At 51.7% G+C, this 17,308-nt stretch overlaps 4 protein-coding genes across 4 annotated transcripts; 1 reads left to right on the top strand and 3 right to left on the bottom strand.

The window, feature by feature from the left end:
* Positions 1-494: 494 nt before the first annotated feature.
* On the bottom strand, positions 495-3,844 carry G6M90_00g014050 (uncharacterized protein; the record flags this gene model as incomplete). The annotated part of the gene is made up of 3 exons (XM_014693631.1): positions 495-1,722; positions 1,799-2,755; positions 2,856-3,844. 3 exons carry the CDS (start codon positions 3,842-3,844, stop codon positions 495-497), a joined length of 3,174 nt encoding a protein of 1,057 aa, XP_014549117.1.
* An 8,457-nt stretch (positions 3,845-12,301) lies between these two features.
* G6M90_00g014040 (uncharacterized protein) lies at positions 12,302-13,219 on the bottom strand (the record flags this gene model as incomplete). The annotated part of the gene is made up of 2 exons (XM_014693632.1): positions 12,302-12,755; positions 12,849-13,219. The coding sequence occupies 2 exons, from the start codon at positions 13,217-13,219 to the stop codon at positions 12,302-12,304; spliced, it is 825 nt and encodes a 274-aa protein (XP_014549118.1).
* A 554-nt stretch (positions 13,220-13,773) lies between these two features.
* On the top strand, positions 13,774-14,845 carry G6M90_00g014030 (uncharacterized protein; the record flags this gene model as incomplete). Its single annotated transcript, XM_066129750.1, has 2 exons — positions 13,774-14,107; positions 14,175-14,845. The coding sequence occupies 2 exons, from the start codon at positions 13,774-13,776 to the stop codon at positions 14,843-14,845; spliced, it is 1,005 nt and encodes a 334-aa protein (XP_065985871.1).
* A 104-nt stretch (positions 14,846-14,949) lies between these two features.
* On the bottom strand, positions 14,950-16,874 carry CRY2 (Cryptochrome-2; the record flags this gene model as incomplete). Its single annotated transcript, XM_014693634.1, has 2 exons — positions 14,950-16,624; positions 16,705-16,874. The coding sequence occupies 2 exons, from the start codon at positions 16,872-16,874 to the stop codon at positions 14,950-14,952; spliced, it is 1,845 nt and encodes a 614-aa protein (XP_014549120.1).
* Positions 16,875-17,308: the final 434 nt, after the last annotated feature.

The following is a 17,308-nucleotide window of genomic DNA, read 5'->3' as shown; positions in this document are numbered from 1 at the left end:
TATGGTCTGTGCGAGTCCTAAGAAGCAAGGTTGTCGTAGTGTAATATATTCAAAAGAATAAAACCTCAAAAAGGAAAACAAGATAGCCAAGACAGCACGCCGCTACAAATTTCTGGGGGCGCGAGGGGTATAGTAGAAAGGGTTGAAATAGATGTAGCTTTTTTGTGCGGCATGCGACATGATGTTGACGTAGAGAATGGTATATTTGACCTGGTCGGGTAGATGTGTTATGAGACATCTGTATTCGAGTTCGGCCTGTGGGTGCTATAAAGCACACCGGTTTCAAAGATTGTGAAGTTGTGGACTGTCATAAAACGTCAAGGCGTAAGAAATGAAAATAACGAAACGGTGTGATGGGACCAGCTACCTCCAACCAGAGAGCGGCCACCATTGCCATGTTAAACATTACAAAGTGGAATTGACGAAGGGCAAACAAGGGAAAGGGTAGCAATTGACGTCTGAGAGCACACCGCCGGGAATGTAGATACCGGCAGCTATGCCTCCTCCATGATGCCACCTTCGCCTCCGCCTTCCTCTCGCCACTCCCTGCTCTTATCAGCAAGGCGCCGGATACCACTCACGCGGCCAGACCAGAGGGTCTCAATCGGCGTTCGAAAAGTGAACGCACGCTGCGAGCTGATAACTCCAATAGCCTGCAGAACAGCCTTGCGGCTGTCCCGTCCAAAGACGGCTGGGTGGTTGATCCACTCCAAACTGCTCTCCAATTCAATATCCAAAGCAGCCACCGTGCCTGGATCTATACCACTGCCAAGTCCAAGACCATCGTTAGAGCGACTTCGGGCGATCTGAGTTGCCGGATAGCCATTTCCGCCAGAAGAGGTGGCGGAGGTAGGAGGAGATGGGCTGCGCTTCCGGTCAGGGGTTCCAGCTGGATTGGGCGACGACTCGTTGCCTGGATGTGTTGTTGTCGGACTAGGTTTATTCGGTGGAGAGGGCACTGGAGGCAGTCCGCCTTTACCCAAACCCTTGAGAATAGATCTCGTTTCGCTCAACAAGGTATGGGCGCGGTCGTGCTGGCCACGGCTTACCAAGGTCAGTGCCCGCGTAAGCATGTCCGACGTCAGCAGCTCCATACGGCGCTGGACAATGCTAGGATGTGGTGGAATCGGTGGGGAGTTATGCCAAGCCTTCTTCTGGCTGGAGCTTGGAGGCAGCATAGTGATTGCTAGAAGGGATGGCCGTGGCATGTGTTGAAGAGTACCCTCACGGAGAATATCACCCCAGCTCAAGTCCGCCTGAACCAACGGTACCTCTTCAACGGATAGTGTTCGCTCTGCATCGTTCTCTACCGAACCACCGAGCGCCTCCAATCCGGACACGATGTTATCCCACGGGTCTTGTGGGAGTTGCTCTTGGGACGTGCTGTCTGGCATAATGACAAGTTGAACGAGAATATCTCGCTTGTCGCCAAATCTGAGGTCGCCTAGAGCGGCTTCTGCATCACGACCACTGGCTCTCTTGGTCATTTGTAGGGCTCCGCTAATCTTGTGGAATTTGGCAGGTGAGCCTTCTGGGAGCTTCAGTTTCAGTTTGACATTTTGATGGGATAGGGACTGCATCGATCCCAAGCAGCCAGCGAGACATTCTCGTAGCATCATCCAGTCTTTCACATAGGTGTAGGATGCCTTTGTCTTCGTAGATAATTCAATCATGGTGTCAGGTTTGTGAGTCATCCCTAATCCAAAAGAATGAATGGTGATTCTAGATATCCCATTAGTCCAACCATCATATTTCGATCATGAATGAATGCGTGCAAGTGGGACAGATTGTTACTTACTTGGCAGCCTCCGCTCGAGACACTACAAAATCAACCGAGTCAGCATCCGCTGTTGACGCATCGCTGATAAGCATAATTGATGCAATGGGGTTGTTATGCTTGCGTTGCATAAGCAGATCCATGGCGACGTTTGCGCCTTCAACAACGTCGGCACGATGACTCTTCTGACCAACAGGCTTGATTGAAGAAAGGATATTGGTCCAGCCTGGCCACGCCTTTGTGGTCATCCCGACAATAGGCACTCCGCCTCCCCCAGACCCGAACGTAACGAGCCCCATGCGATCTCGCTCGCCAAGAGTGTTGACCATGAATTTCAACGCGTCGCGAACAAGGTTGATCTTGACACCTTGCATTGACGAGGATATTGGAACAACCACTACCACATCAATTGGGACATGCACCAGGGAATACGGATGATATGGTGTCTTGACTGCGAAGTTGGTATACTCTGTAGGTGCAGTGGTGACGGATTTCGGTCCCCATGACGAGGCGGTAGAGGAGACCCTCTGTGGCCGTGATCGTTGCCACTCCACTTCCTCGTCCCCTTCAGACACCTCGCCACGATCAAACTCGGGGCTTCGAAAAAGAGAATTTTCGACGGCATTCAGATCCAAAAGTGCTTGATTCCACAGCTTAAGCTGGTTTCTGTTGTCGAAGCGGAGGTGAAATTGCGGCAGTTCGGCGACAGAGAGACTAAGAGTCAAGACATTCTCATCAATGGTCCCTGTTTCGGACACTTCATTCAGATGCTTTTTGATAAGAATACTGCCCTTGAGTGTACAGCGTGTTGCCTTTCTAGGAGCACCATCGTCATCCCACTGCGTGACAGCTTGAGGAGGTAGCTTTTTCTCCTTCACACAGATAAGCATCTCGGCAAACAGGTAGCATTCGAGTTCCTGCCACGAAACCTTGTCTTTACCAACTCGTAAAGTGCCATACAACCTTAGCTGGCCGAATCTAGACGTCAACTATTAGTTTCCCGTCAAGTCACTAGCACCAGACTGTAGAAGGCCGCTATCCTTGCCCTGTCTGATAAGGCACAGAGACAGTAACTTACCTGCTGAAATCCAAGCCATGCCAGTTGTCAACACGGTTTCGCAAATTCTCCGTCATCTCCTCCAGAACCTCAGGAGACTCGTAAGGAATAAACCTCGGGACGCTTGGCGTAGGTGTCACCACCCGTGTCGCAATCTCATCAATCTTAGAACTAACTTGTTGTGCTAGATGCGGCGACGAACCGATGTCCTCCGGATCAGGCTTCCATTTGTTATCCGCAACCTCCACCGTGACCAAACAAGTAAGGGTCTGCTGTTGTCGAGAACGATTGATGGTAGGAAACTCTGATCGAACTGTAACGGTTGGAGAAGGAATTGGATTTCGAGAGATAGTACGCGGACTGCCGGGAGTTGTTTCCATCGCTTGCACATCATAATCATGCCGCCAAGGTGTACTCTGCATCGTTTCGGGATACCCGCCAGACGAGGCCACCCCAGTGACTTCGCTATCGCTTCGGGCATGTCTAGAAGAGCTGTACCGATCAGACAGTGCTGCGTCTCGGCTGTCACGGTGGCTTCCTCGTGTCCCGCTATCTCGTCCAAGGCTGCTCGGCTGCTGAGAATGGGGTTTTCTCTGAGAGCTGTCAACGCTTGGTGGTCGTACTGTTTGGCTGTCCCAAGCCGGAGTTGGTGTAGGCGTAGATCTTGTATCGCTTCCCGCGGTTCGTACAAGGTTGCTGATTTTGTCTACCTCCGAGTTAGTGCCCAGTTCCAAATCGTTCGCTATCTTGGGAGACGAACTAATGTCAACAACGTTGCCGCCTCGGCTAGTGTCAAGATGCAGCGGTGCTTCGCAAGTCGGGCAGTATTGCCCGTCAAGTTCGCGGATATATTCGTAGAAGCATGCTTCATGGGAAACGTGGGAGCAGGAAAACTGCAAGATACGCTCGCCCTGGAGGGTGTGCTCTAGAGGCTCTTCGCAAACCGCACATTCACTTCCGACAAATGTTCTTTCGCGCCGTAGGCGGCTTCTATCAGCGGTGCTTGCCATGACGTTGTTGTCGATGGCGCCTACTCTTCGAGGTAGTGCCCTGGCGGTTGAGCTGATCGACCCGTCCGAGCCTCGTCGGCGGCTCCTACTGCCTAGTATCGTAGTTGGGTGCGATCTATTTTCAGCTCCTATTAACGATAGCAGTCAGCGATGTTGGCTTCCAAGGTACTAATGCCAGGCCGGAAAGTTCACGCCAAGCTGCCTCGACTAATGGTTAAACAAAGAAGTGGTAATTGTTCGTACCTTGCTGAGGCAGAAAATCTTCGCCTGCGACAGGCGCTGAGCCTGTGTGAACTCCAGACCGAGACGCAGATGGAAGACTAGAGCCTATTGGGTCTAAAGTAGCGAGGCGAGATGCGAAATCCGAATCTCCCCCGTTATAATTTTGGAAGCCGAGGCTATGTTTTGAATTCCGTTGGTATTTTCGAATTCGACTAAACATGGAGATATATACTCGGTGGTGCTAGAGGCTTGGGGACAAGTGCTAGAATAGGCTAGCCAAGTAATGAGCTAATGCGCGAATACGCTATTGCTTTGAAGATGATAGAACGGGGGTTCAGAGTTGCAGTTGACTTGGCGGGCAGCAGGGGAACAACACGCCGAGAATGATGTCTATTACTTCAATCGCGGGTGTGAACGCAAAGGCAATCCAAGCAGACGAAAGCTTGCGCTAGAGCGGGCAACGGGGGAGAGTTCGTTTGGTTCCGTGTCACAGAATCCTAGGATGTGGTGTTTCAAGTCCCTGTATCAACAATGCTACGCTGAAGATGGCGGAGACGTCCGGTGCATGATGGGGGGGCGCAAGGATTTGAATGAAAGCTTTCGAGGAGCAGCAGACAAGCGGCAACTGGCGAAGTAAGGGTATTCAAAGAGAGAGAGAAACGCTAGAGCGCCTTGCTTCGTAAAATGGTTGGTTTTAATGAAAATGTTGCGGCGACAAATTCTAGAGAGCCGATGAGAGTCGTCGAGGGAAAATGCCGCGGTTGCTCTACTACTTGCAGAGGAGCCTCAAGTTTCTGTCCAGAAACACAGGTCGAAGGTGTCTTGCAGCATTGGTTGTCAACTGTTTATCCCTGAACTCCGCTGAGTTAACAAGTATTATTAGAGAGCAAAAAAACGAAATTGGTAGCGATATTGCCGGTTTGGTCAATGAAAAGGGGTGTCTGTCCGTGGATATTCGAACAACTTGTTGCTTTTGCGCGCACAGGCCCGATTCGTCATGGGACGTCCAATGTTGATTGAGCTGCTGGAGCTTGCTGCCTGTCAAAGACACAGGCCCGTCTTTGCCATGAATCAACTCGGTACTTGCAAACAAGATTCGCCGTGCAATAATGGCATGTAGTCCTTGAGTCTCACCCGAGACACGGAGACTAAGGGTCCTCTTCTCAACTTCTGAGTGGTTCAAAGTTGCCCCGCTGAAAAGGACACAGACACGACAGGCCCGAGCGAACTCTCGAGTCGAGTGAGAGAGGCGTGCGGAATACTCCGTACAAAAGCCAGAATACCTCAATTGCAAAAGGAGGGGGAGGGAGATGGACGAGGCGGGGGGCGAAAGGAAGCAGTAGAATAGGCCACGACGTAAAGATGTTGAACAGGCTGTACATATACCATTTGTCGACAGAAAAAGGAACCAGCCAGGGGCAGAGAGGCAAAAACTCCCAAGGTCAACGATGACAGAGGCACGAGAAAGGTACTCTGTACAGAACACCAACGGCGCAGGGAAACGGACAAGGAACAAGCCTGACCAGGGCTGTTTGTGGTCGTTCCCAGCCTTGTGCCGGGGACCGGATTTCCCGAGCACGTACGGAGTACTTGACTTATTACTAGTGCTACTAGTAGTAGTAGTGCGCTGCGTACGGAGTTGAAATTTGAGATCCAGGATGCGCACTTCAAGAGAGCAGTCTGCCAATCGAACAATGACTTGTCGTCGAGTGGCGGCCGCGGCACGAATCAATACGCGGCGCACTACTCCGTACTCGCAGACTCGCGGACCCTGCGTGTTTGTCTGCAACAGCGAGATTGGCCAACAGCCACGCACACAGAGCTCACAGGTACGGAGTACGGAGCACGAGAGTCAGCTTCATCCCTCAGAGTGTTCATGAGGCGCTAGTGTAATGGCTAGGAGGAGGTCTGGTGCTTCCATCGTCAGCAACTGGCCAACGGTACGCCGCCGCAAGCTGGCCCGCCTTGGCCAGGATGGCGAAGCCAGTCAGTCGGGTATCTTCTCGTCTGTGCAATCCCTGGTTAGCCCGAGCCCCAGAAACAAGAAGGAAAAAGGGCACCACTCGCCCCCATGCCTGGAAAAACGGCCAAGGGTCTCAAAGGGGCCAAGTCTTGTGGGTAGTAACCAGCCTCGTCGCTCAGTAGGCTAAACAAGGATGCGAGGCATGGATGCAAGGATGCCGCAACTCATTGATGACTAGCAACTGGTGATTGGGAGGGGCTAATGAGGAGCCAGACAAGGGCACCAGACAAGGGCACCAAAACGATTTCCAAGTGTTCAACGAGCCGGAATACAGTACGGAGTACTCCGTACGGGGTCTGTACATATGTATGTACAATGTACATACATACATACGGAGAGTTATCAGAGCAGAAATTTCCAAACGGGCTGCCAGGGGCATCGGTTGTGGCCGTTTAATTCGAAAACATATGTACGTGCATACAAACATACATTGTAAGTACGGAGTACTCCGTACAGTCTACCATTCGTACTGAAACCACGGTGCCCGTTCTGAAAATACGCAGGCACCGTTGCTTTTTGGGCGGCTGTGTGATGATGGAAATAATTGCGCCGAGAAGGCGAAGCTGAATAAATGTGGAGGCTTGAGAAACTACCACAGCTGGGCCGGAGTAGGTGGTGGTTGACTGCATGTAAACTACGGAGTACAGTAAGGTTGTACCTACCTAGCTAGGTGCCTACTGCACTTGCAGCACTTTCCTCGTTCCAAGCGTCCAGATGTCAGGTGCTCCTGCCGCAGATATCGTTTTGTGTCGCCTACTATCGTTGGTCATTGGCTGTTCAGAGGCGCATCTCACAATCAAGTTTCTGTCTCATGGCCAGCTAGTCACTTTACAATGCCAATCTACGGAGTACAGAGTGCCCGGTTGGTCAACCCTAGGCACCTGGGTAGTAGTACTACAATGTACGCAAGCCAAATGCCACGGAAACGTCGTCAAGGCTAATTTCTGGACTTGTAAGTGTCATCTCCCGGGGCCATCGTTGAATAGAAAACAGGCATCTGCATCTCGAGGTTCCTGAGTCCTGACTGCTTCCCAGAGCACCCGGCCGCTACGTTGCACGCCGTGCAATCGCCAAGTTGATGAGCCAGCTCGTTTTGTTCTTCGTCACCAGTCATCATGGCTCTGCACGTGCCCCTGGAACGAAAGTGAGACGTGCATACTGCATGTACATACTCCGTACATGCCGTTGAACTGCCTGGTACGATAATTGCCGCCCTGCTTCAAAACTTGCAGCTGGTTACGGCCTAGGGGCCATTGTATGCCCTTTCTCCGATTTTGTATCTGGTCCTTGTGTGAAGTATTAGTGCGCTGTTATCCCATATTCGAGCCTGCTTGGTCCTTAGGATTCCGAAATACGCCCGCCATGCTCAGACCTGCCCAACCACGAGTAGCACAGAAGCACCTCACCACCTATTGCATGCAGAAACATGATATAGCCGGCATTGGGACAAGTTTGGGGCGTCTCAGATGCAATAAATAGTATGTGCATACAATACGGAGTACAGCTTGGCATCCCACAGCTCGATAATTATGTATCGGAAATCTGCGCTGCTCCAGACAGCACCGTCATGGCACACCACTCCGAATACGCCCTTGTCATGTCCAAACTACATACATAGATGGTTTAGGCATGATAGCCATGAACGATGAAGCAACTACAGACATCAACAGGGACAGACTCTACTATACAACCGAAAATGGTGTCAAATGCACGCCAGCAAAATAATCATGGCATTATGTGCAACTACAATAGCTCATTTCGATCGTGCAGTAAGCGGAAATCGCTGTGAAGGCCAGTGGTTTAGATGTCATTTGGAGCTACCCATCAAGTCGAGGGGTGGGAGTATGTCAGTAGTCATTCTGGAGCTTTGTTTGTCAGAGCCAGCCCTCATCCGGACTGCAATGGGCAAGCAACGCCAACAAAGAATCAGGCTGGGCTGATGTTTCGTGTTGCTACCTCCGGCGCATTGGATAGTCTAAACCACCAAGCAATCTGAACTCCAAGAAACAGCGGGATGCGGTTCCGTGGCCCGGTCCCATCGTGACTGCAACTCAACACCAAAATAACTCAAATCAGGACGCATAACTAGTCAAATTGGCATACAGAATTGTCACGCTATCATCGCTTTTAAGTTCTGTAGCCACAGGTCTGCATCTGCATTCTTGGCAACCACATGCTCCAAGCATACGCGACTTGATAATCCGTACGGTACATCGCCTGCAGTAGGATGGCTCTGTGCATAATAAGACCTGCAGGTCCCTTACTCCTTCTCCTTGTCACCCCCTCTTCAGCAGCAGGGGCTTCACGCAAATACCCAACTGTGAATCTTTGTATTGAGCAGAAATCAACTCTTTGGACTCATCGTCGACTGCCGTTCGCCTTGATGGTTGCTTGCATTACGACACCATATCCACATCTCTTCCATCTCCACGCTGGCCAACGCTTATCTTGTCCCTAGCCAGGCAGGTGCCTAGTTACAGGTAGACCATTCCGAGTTCCTATTCCTAGGGCCTGGGTGTAGTAATGCTCGGCTTCGTTCCCGGTGGAGCTCTTCCGTACAGACAGTGGCATTTTGCAAGACCAGGCAGGCACTCGTTCTATGCCAGGCACAACCATACTCCAAGGACCAGAAGCCGAGCTCGAGGTTCAGGCCGTTTGACGGTATTGGACATACTCCTTGCTGAGCAATAAATGTGGCGTATTTGCCCTTCTTTGCCGCCTCCACTCAACCTGGTCTTTGTTTGGAGCTGATCTTCTACAATCATGCAAGGCACCAGTCGCCGCTTGGCTGGGTTCTAGGCCCAGCAGGGAGACCATTGGTAGTGCTTCATCCAAAGCCGTGGAGAGAAAGTCCAATATGACGGGCGAGGAAGTCATCATCGTCTGTATTCAGCGTCAGGTTCTCTGGCATTGTGGGGGGCATGTTGTGGTTCCAAAACTCGACCTTCGTCAAAAGGGGTATTTAGTGCTTCTTAGGACGACATCGACGATGGGCATGAAGTCCTCGCAGGCCTATCCTGGTACATGCAACTCGTATGTAGTACTTGGGCATGGGCAAGAAACTACGATGGGTTAGTCTTCACTCATTCGAGAAAGCTTCCATGACATATTCTCCACATGATGCTCCCACTTATGAACAAGGATACGCCACACCCGCCTAAAAAACGTGCTGAAAAATCTTGGAACGCACCAAGAAAACAACTAGCTTCTAAGTCCAACCAACATTGACGATGGCTACTGCTATCTGTTTGCGGGGTACACGTATCACAAAAGACTATCAGTCCACTGGCTTTGAGGCTCACTTGGCCAGGAGCCATCGCCTACAGGTATGGCCAATAGCCTCGCTTCATGCATCTTTCGTATTGCTCGTGAGGCCAAGCAATAGGGACTAGAGTCTTCCCAGAGGCTGCACATTGCGATTCCCAGCATCTTCCGTCGCTGGGTGTACATCCGGCCTCTGTGGGTTGCGTCATGACGTTGTGTTGGCAAACTATCGACATCCAATGGTAACCTCAGCGTCGGGATGATACGGAACATCTGAAATGAGCTCAGTCCCTAGCATTAGAGCAAGCCCTCTATAGCAATCCCTCTGGCCTAACAATCTGTCGGAATTTATTAGCGAATGCGGATTATTATGCCGAGGCGAATTCCAACACGGCCTTGCGCCCCCGTTCAGTTGATGTTGACACAAGTGGTCAGACCAGCGCCGAAACAGCCTGGTTTCCATTTGGAAGAATCCTGAAACTAGCCTCGTTGTTTAAAGCCCTCGATAGCATCTGACCACATCTGACCAACCCGTTCTGGATCACAAAGCACTTCCAGATGTTGCTCGCAGACCAGGCCATGTATATACAGGTGTTGTGTCTCCTTTTAGGCGTGATGAACAGATTCAGAGACGGGGAATAACATGAAATTGATTCTACTTGGCTTACACAGTCAGTCGCGAGTCAGTTTCTAGTGGACCGGACGGATAATTCAGACAGACTAGACGGTGCAAGTTAGATGCGACTCTCCACAAGAAAAGGTAATTCCAACATCCGTGCACGGCAACTCCAATAGATCGACGATTAGCGGTTGTGGACTGAAAGGAGAAGCCGCCCAATCGCTTGCTGGTTTCCCTAATACTATCAGGAAGACGGCTAACAGATTCACTCATTGACTTTACTTGCGCCTCGGCTTTTGCAACGGTAATGACGCACCGCTCTTCGTAGCCCAGAGTCCAGACCTTGACCTGCATGGTTGGCTTTGTGAGAGTCCACGCTGGTATCAAGCACCGGGTTTGGTAGTACATATTCAACAGCAAGCCAACTAACCCTTTGTCCGTTGACAGTGAACCGGCCTCGCGACAGCTTCTTGGAGACACAAATTCGACCCTGTTGCGACAGTCCAGATCAGCAGCAACGGACAAGGACATGCAATTAGTTGATTACTATACTTACCCCTTTCAGCAGGCCCACCAAGTGTTAAACAAGACAAGTTGCAATATACATACAACATTGGGCCTACATACAAGTTACAAGACAAAATACGGAGTCTGACAGAGTCAGTTGCCGCAACCAACAGGAAACGCTTCCAACTCGGGCTAGCGGTTGACCGAATCGCTCCGCATCGTGCTCCGTATGCATGGCAAAACTCTTTATTGAGCCCTGGCTGGTTCCGCGCAAAGACCCTGTATCCTTGTTGCAGTCAGCCACAGTCCGGCTTTCGCTTTCCACTTAGCATGCGAAGAAGCCCAACAGTTTTGTCCCGTACAACCCATATCGGTATGCATGAAGAGATGGGGAAATTATACAGTGGACATTGTCCGTGCCTGAAGAACTAAGTTTAGCTATGCTTCGAGACGCCTTCGGGTCCCTCCGACTAGTGACGATGAAGGGTGAGATGGAGACGACAGCCTGATTCTCAACATGTATTGTATGTACATACGGGCCTTGGAACTGTTGACACAGCCGTTTGACAGCTCAATATGCAATTGACATAGCATGTGGTTGGATGACATGAATTTTGGAGTCGCGGCTACCGGAACCTGCCTGATACAGCTGGTCAGATAGTTCCTTGTCGTCACCTTTGGTCGACGACTTTTTGTTTTCCTTGTCCATGATCCGAGTTTCAGTCCTCCGCCTCTCCGAATTCCCTTCATGCAAGAGCTAAAGCAAACAGTATTGCGCAAAGGTACCCGCGTGTGGCTTACTGTGACATCGCGTGGAGGTGCTGGACATGTTGAAGGATGTGCTTGGCAATGGGCAACGAAAATGGACACTGTAAGCTGCCCATCTAGTTGTTGCTTATTGTCGACCATGCATGCCCTGTACAAAATACTACGCCCGAATAGCACAAGGCTGTTATTATAAATAGCCTCAAGGTGGGAGGGACACTTGTAGTATATGCCTATGCTTTGCTTGCGGCATGCTGTTCAGCTTCAACGAACGCAAGCAATATCACCATCCAAGGGGTAGCAACACAATCTCACCAGCTTCCTAACGAGATGAAAAAGGCCCCCAGACGGCTCATGCGCTCTCGAGTGATTCGTTCCGTCGCCGCAGCCCCCATCCGTGTGATCGCCAGCCCAAGATGGTAACTAAAAATGACGCAACCTCTTGGTGGTTCCTTTTGCTGCAGTACGACGACAATTGCTGCAGGTCATTATGGCCGAGGAGGCGCATATTACGCGGTCAGACTAGGCTTCAATGCCCCGTCGCGGATTATACGCAGTGCGTTTTTAAACTAAACATTTCTCGTTGTCCGCGAGCGCAACTTCGAGCTCATGCACGGATCAACGTCTCGACTGGGGTACGAGCCGCAGATTTGGGGGCGGCAGGGCTGTTGTCAAGGAACTGCTTGCTTGTAGAACTGGCAGTATGTTCCATTCGGCGGAGTGCATGGACGACCGACCATTCGGAGGATTTTCAATATGAGCAATCTCACAATCGGGAGACCATCACGGTCGATGGCCACCAACACACCATGCAAAAGAAAAAACCTGTTTCGATGCAAATCTTAATTTTGGGACGGCAAGCGATCGCAGTGTGGTTCGATTGATTCGCGTTTCAACCTTGTGTCGTAGTGACGATCTCATGGATGCCTTAGGGTAGGTCAGAACCTTTGATCAAGAAAACCCAAATACCAAGCGCTCCAGTTCTAAAACAAGACGATGCCATCTAAAGCGAGTCAGGTTAAGCTGCAACAAATCCCAGGCCAGTAGTATATGTATGTTATTTCTTGAAGAACCCAGATCGCCCCTGGACAGGCGCTCTCCCCCTCTTTAGCAGAATATCCTTGCTACTTTTCGAATACTTCCTCGCCTTGGGCGCCAGCCTCCCGTCGACCTTCTTGGAGATTCTATACACCGTAGACCCAATGACTTCGTCGCGAGGACCCCTTCCATCTCTCGACATCCGCTTCTCAACGCCCGAAACCGTTCTCTTGCGGGGCAAGTCTTGTCCAAGTGAGGACTCTGCATCATCTTCCTCCTCGCTGTCCGAGTCTGTCAGGAACTCGGCAGGTAGGACACTAGGGATAACCATCTTTCCAGACAATTTCCTGGCAGAAACTTCTTGGATTGATGCTGGGACTTTTTCAGTCCGAGTTTCAGCCTTTCGCTGTGAAGCTTGCTGTTTGAATAGGGCATCTCGTTGCTGCCGCTTCTGCTTTTCAGCGGCTGCTTGTCTAGCTCCTAGTTAGCTGTAATCGTCCATTGATCATAGAATAATTGGTAAGAATAGTAGATTGAATAGTACTGTGAGAGGGAAAGATACATACTCTCGAGCAGCTTTCTTCTCCGCCTGCGCAGACTTTTTCATCTCAACTGCCACCATGGCGGTGGACACTGCCTCGGGAGCCTCATCACCATCGCTTTCTTCCTCCTGCTGGGCTGGTTTTGAGGCCTCGACGGGCTTAGCGGGAACGACTGGTTCCCGGTCTGCATTGCCGTCGTCGTCAAACGTGATGACGTTGCTCCTCTTGCTCGCCGCCGTGGTCGCCTCTGGCTTTTGCTCTGGAGCGTCGTCCTTTGACCGCACGGGCAGCTTCCTCTGTCGTTTGGTGGTGCTTGTGGGCGGCGAGGGCGCAGGTTGGGCACTTTGAATGGCTGCTTGGGCCATGGCCTTTCGCTTGCGCGTTTCGACGGGCATTGTCGATGTGCCTCAGTGAGTTTCTCGCTGAGATGTCTTGTGGCGTGGTCTGATCCCGGGGAGGAAGTAGCTCCTGTCTAAAGGCCCTGAGAGAATAAGAGGTGGGTGGAAATAGGTTTGATTCAAGTATTATTTTGCTCAACCTGCCCTTGAGTATTTGTGTGTTGTGGAATGGTCCTGTGATGAAAAGATGTTCATACCATGTTGAATTGAGACGACTTTTTTGATATCAAAAAAATTTAGTGGGTCGCTACGGTCGGAACGGCGCGGCGTAGAGCGCTGTGATTGGTCGGTGGAGTCGGCGGAGCTGGAGATGCACCAGACCGGACTCTTTCTCCAAGATTACAATACCAGCTTTGGGAATGAATTACGACCAACTTGTTTCAAACGTTTCACTGAAAATTGTCCCTGCTTAATTTTGCAGATTTTTTTTCTATTTCTGTCATTTCTTCGCATAAAGGGGCATTATTGAACTGGTAGTAGCTGATCCAATGCCAGATTAAAACCATATCCCCCCCAAACCACACCCTCTTTACTATCGTTGTGCTATCAAAATGGCCGTTAGACGTGCTCTATCGCCATGCGCACTCACCCGCCCTTTATCAGCCAGTATAATTCCTATACTGTCAAAAACGCACATCCATCCGTCCACAATTCAACGACTCCAGAAAACGCAATCGTTTGCTTCTCGCTCTCCCCCCAAAGCCCCTTCCTACGCCGACGTATTCACTCTATCAGACATTCCACTCAGCTCCTTCGAGAGCGTCATCTCGCGCAACGGCAGCTCATTCACAGACCTCTCCCCAGAGGAATACTACCGCGTCGCTCAAAAGTTCTCCGACGCAATCAACCGAGGGTCTTCCCCCTGGACCTCCTCATTCACAGGCAGTACGTCGAGCTCTTGGCCGCCAAGGTCCTCGCCGGCTCCCAACCGCAAAAGCTAACTTGGCGCCAGAAGATGCCATCCCCGCAGAAACTCTACACAAGGTAGCCTGCATCATGCGGCAAATCACCGGGCCCCGAAGCGCAGACGCCTTCGCCACCGCCCTCTGGTCAACCGCCTCGGAAATGGGCTACCGTCCGTCGACGCTCTCTCTGGCCCGGCAACTCGTCCGCTCCGGGGCATACGGCAGAGTCCCGCAGCTGCGCAGGGTCGAAGCACGCTTCAAGGGCTTGGTTTCTAGTGGTAAAGATGCGGATGCGCTTACTGCCGAGGGGGAGTTGCTGCTGGAGCAGGGACGGCTGGATGCCGCCGCCGCCGTGTTGACAAAAGCGCTGAAGCTGAGCCCGCGGTTTGAATGGCGACCGTATTGTCGGTTGTGTCTGGGGAGGGCATACTTGAAGATGGGCAAAGTCGACGACGCCCGGGGGCTGTTTGAGAAATTGGCGCAGGAAGGGCTTGTTGAGGCTGATATGGAGTTGGCTGAGATGCTCAGAGGTAGTGACGCGGATGAGGCACGGCAGAGGATGTACACGGCTGCGTGCAATGGGAGGAGGGATATGTTTACGCGTCTTTCAGAGATGGAGTTGGAGCTGGAGGCGGTTGGCGGTGAGAAGGATGGCGAGGAGAGGAGGTTGTGGGCGATGGAGTGGTCGAAACTCGCAGACGGGCGGGTTGAATATTAATTAGACTTGGACATATATTCAATCTTGTATTTAGAAACACCCCACGCCTTCTTTTAAACATCTATTGGATTATACCTTGGCCATGTTCCATCATGATTCCAACTCTACTTCTTTTGCTTTTTAACACCATTACCGCCCTCCCCCTTCCGCCTCCTCCTCTTGTCTCCGACATCTTCATCCCCTTCGTCCGCGTTCTCCCCATCGTCACTCGCAACCATTTCCATCATTTCCCCTCCCTTTCCCTCAAACAGCTCTCTCCACGAACCATCCAGGACCCTCTCGTCATCCCCATACAAACCGACTCCATACGCAATATTCATGGCATTGATGCAAGTCTCCCTCCTTTTCCCAAAATCAAACATTGGCTTCGGATAGGTCCCCTGCTCCTGGTCACCTAGTCCATCACCCACCACCCTCACGCCCGCCTTCTTCTGATCCTGAATCGGCGCCTTCCACGGCTCATATATGTACTTGGAATCCAAATTCTTCAGCTCCGGGACCCATTTGCGAATCAAATCTCCGTTCTTATCCCACTTCTGCCCGAAGGAAACGGGGCTGTAGCACCGAAAATACTGCGAGAAGAAAGCCGTACACGACAACCACTGCCAATTGCCCGCGTTGCAGGCAGGTTCGTGATCCAACAGGTGCACCTCGAAGACCTCTGCGCCCCTCTCCCAGTCGACGTAGCATCCTCCCCTGGTAAGGAAGCACGCTAGGCTATGACGGCCAAGGTGGTGTATCCAACCCGTGTGGAGGAGCTGGCGCATAAGAGCGTCTATCCAGGGGAAGCCCGTAACGCCTCGCTTCCATCGCTGGAACCACTTCTCGGCATCGTCCGAGTCAACTGTGTACTTGTCGGTCACAAGACCGGTCTGCGAGTCTCTCTCCGACGGCAGGTGCCAGGGTATAAAACGACAGTACGGGTTCCCAGCCGTCTGCGTAAACTTGGCACCGACGGCCGCCTGCGCGGCGAAATACATATCCCGAAAGATGAGCTGGCCCGTCAAGCTTGCCGGAGGGGTCGATGCCCCTTTCCCGTAGGCCTCGACCACGTCTTGCACCCGCCAGTAGAACTCCCTGACGGACAGGGCACCAAAGTGAAGAAACGGCGAGAGCAACGTGGTCGACTGCGGCTCAAACTGCGCCGGACTGGTCTTTGGCTTCTCAAACGTGGCTGTATACTTTTCCTTCTTGATAATATCGGCTAGATTCTTCAACGCAATGCTCTCCCCTCCCCTGTAGGGAGTCGTGGCCGCCGGAAACCCAAGCTCCTCCAGCGTCTCGATGGCGAAATCGCCCTTGGGCCCGGCGATGCTCTTGTACGCCGTGTCTTTCTTCTCCCTCGTCTGCGCATTCACATCTGGAACGCTGCTGGGCACGTGCTGCTCAAAGTCGAGCGGCATATCGCCCGGGTCCGGGAGACTCTTGGGCGCGGCTATCGGCCGGGGGACTTGGCCAACCTTCTTTGCAGCCGAGAGCAGCTGCGTCATGGACATGGTTGGCTTGCCGTCGTGGTGGGCGACAATCTCGTCGCTGTCCCAGAGGGTTCTGCCAGAGTGGATGACGACTTTGACGCCGGCTGCCTTGGCTGCCTTGGCGACGACGCCGTCACGCTGCCGTGCATATGCATCGGTGTCCTTCTCGAAGACGAGATGCGTGACTTTCCAGGCTTTGAGGAGCTTGGGGAACAGAGTCTGGGGCGCTTCTCGGAGGACAAAGAGCTTGGACTTGGCGTTTAGTTTTGTGATGGAGCTGGACAGGTCATTCTGACAGTCGAGGCTAATGTGATTCCTGATCAGCACCATGGACACAGGCGGCGAATTGTCTACGGAGTTGAAGTGTGTTCGCGGCTGACCTACAGAAACTGCCATCTATTTGTGCCTCCCCTCGCCCTGTAGACATAGTACGGATCCCAGGTGAATATCGGCCACAGAACATCTGGCTCCAGATCTAGCGCGGCCTTCAATGCGGGAGAATCGTGAAGTCGGAGGTCTGTTCGGAACCAATACACGACCCTTGGCTTAGTCATGATATCGGCCGCCTTGTCTCGATGCGTGTTTTGAAAGTTGTCCAGATGGAAAAGGCTCTTTTGGTCTGGTTAATTTCGCTAATCTGAATGAATGTACAAAAGTACGAAAGTACTCGGTAAATTGGTTTGTGAAACTAGACTTAGATATAAGATCGAGACATTGTTTTTTACACGTCGTAGAAATGATCCATTTCCCCCTCAAGAACCTACATGCATGTAATATTGGTAAAAAGCAAAAGTCAAAACGAAAAAAAAGAAAAGAAGGAAGATTGATAGTCATGATGTCAGTACGCTGGTGCCCCTCAAGATGCTCAAGTGGCTGCCCAATGGCCTGGATCGATGGCATCTTAAGACATCAGATGTGCGGAAGGAGAGTGACCCACTTCTGCAGGCACTGGGCGAATGACGTGGGATGCTCGGGTTCCCGGAAATCG

Source organism: Metarhizium brunneum, chromosome 1 (assembly GCF_013426205.1).
Source record: "Metarhizium brunneum chromosome 1, complete sequence".
In the NCBI taxonomy this organism is placed as follows: Eukaryota; Fungi; Ascomycota; class Sordariomycetes; order Hypocreales; family Clavicipitaceae; genus Metarhizium; species Metarhizium brunneum.
This window is presented reverse-complemented; position numbering and strand designations above follow the sequence as displayed.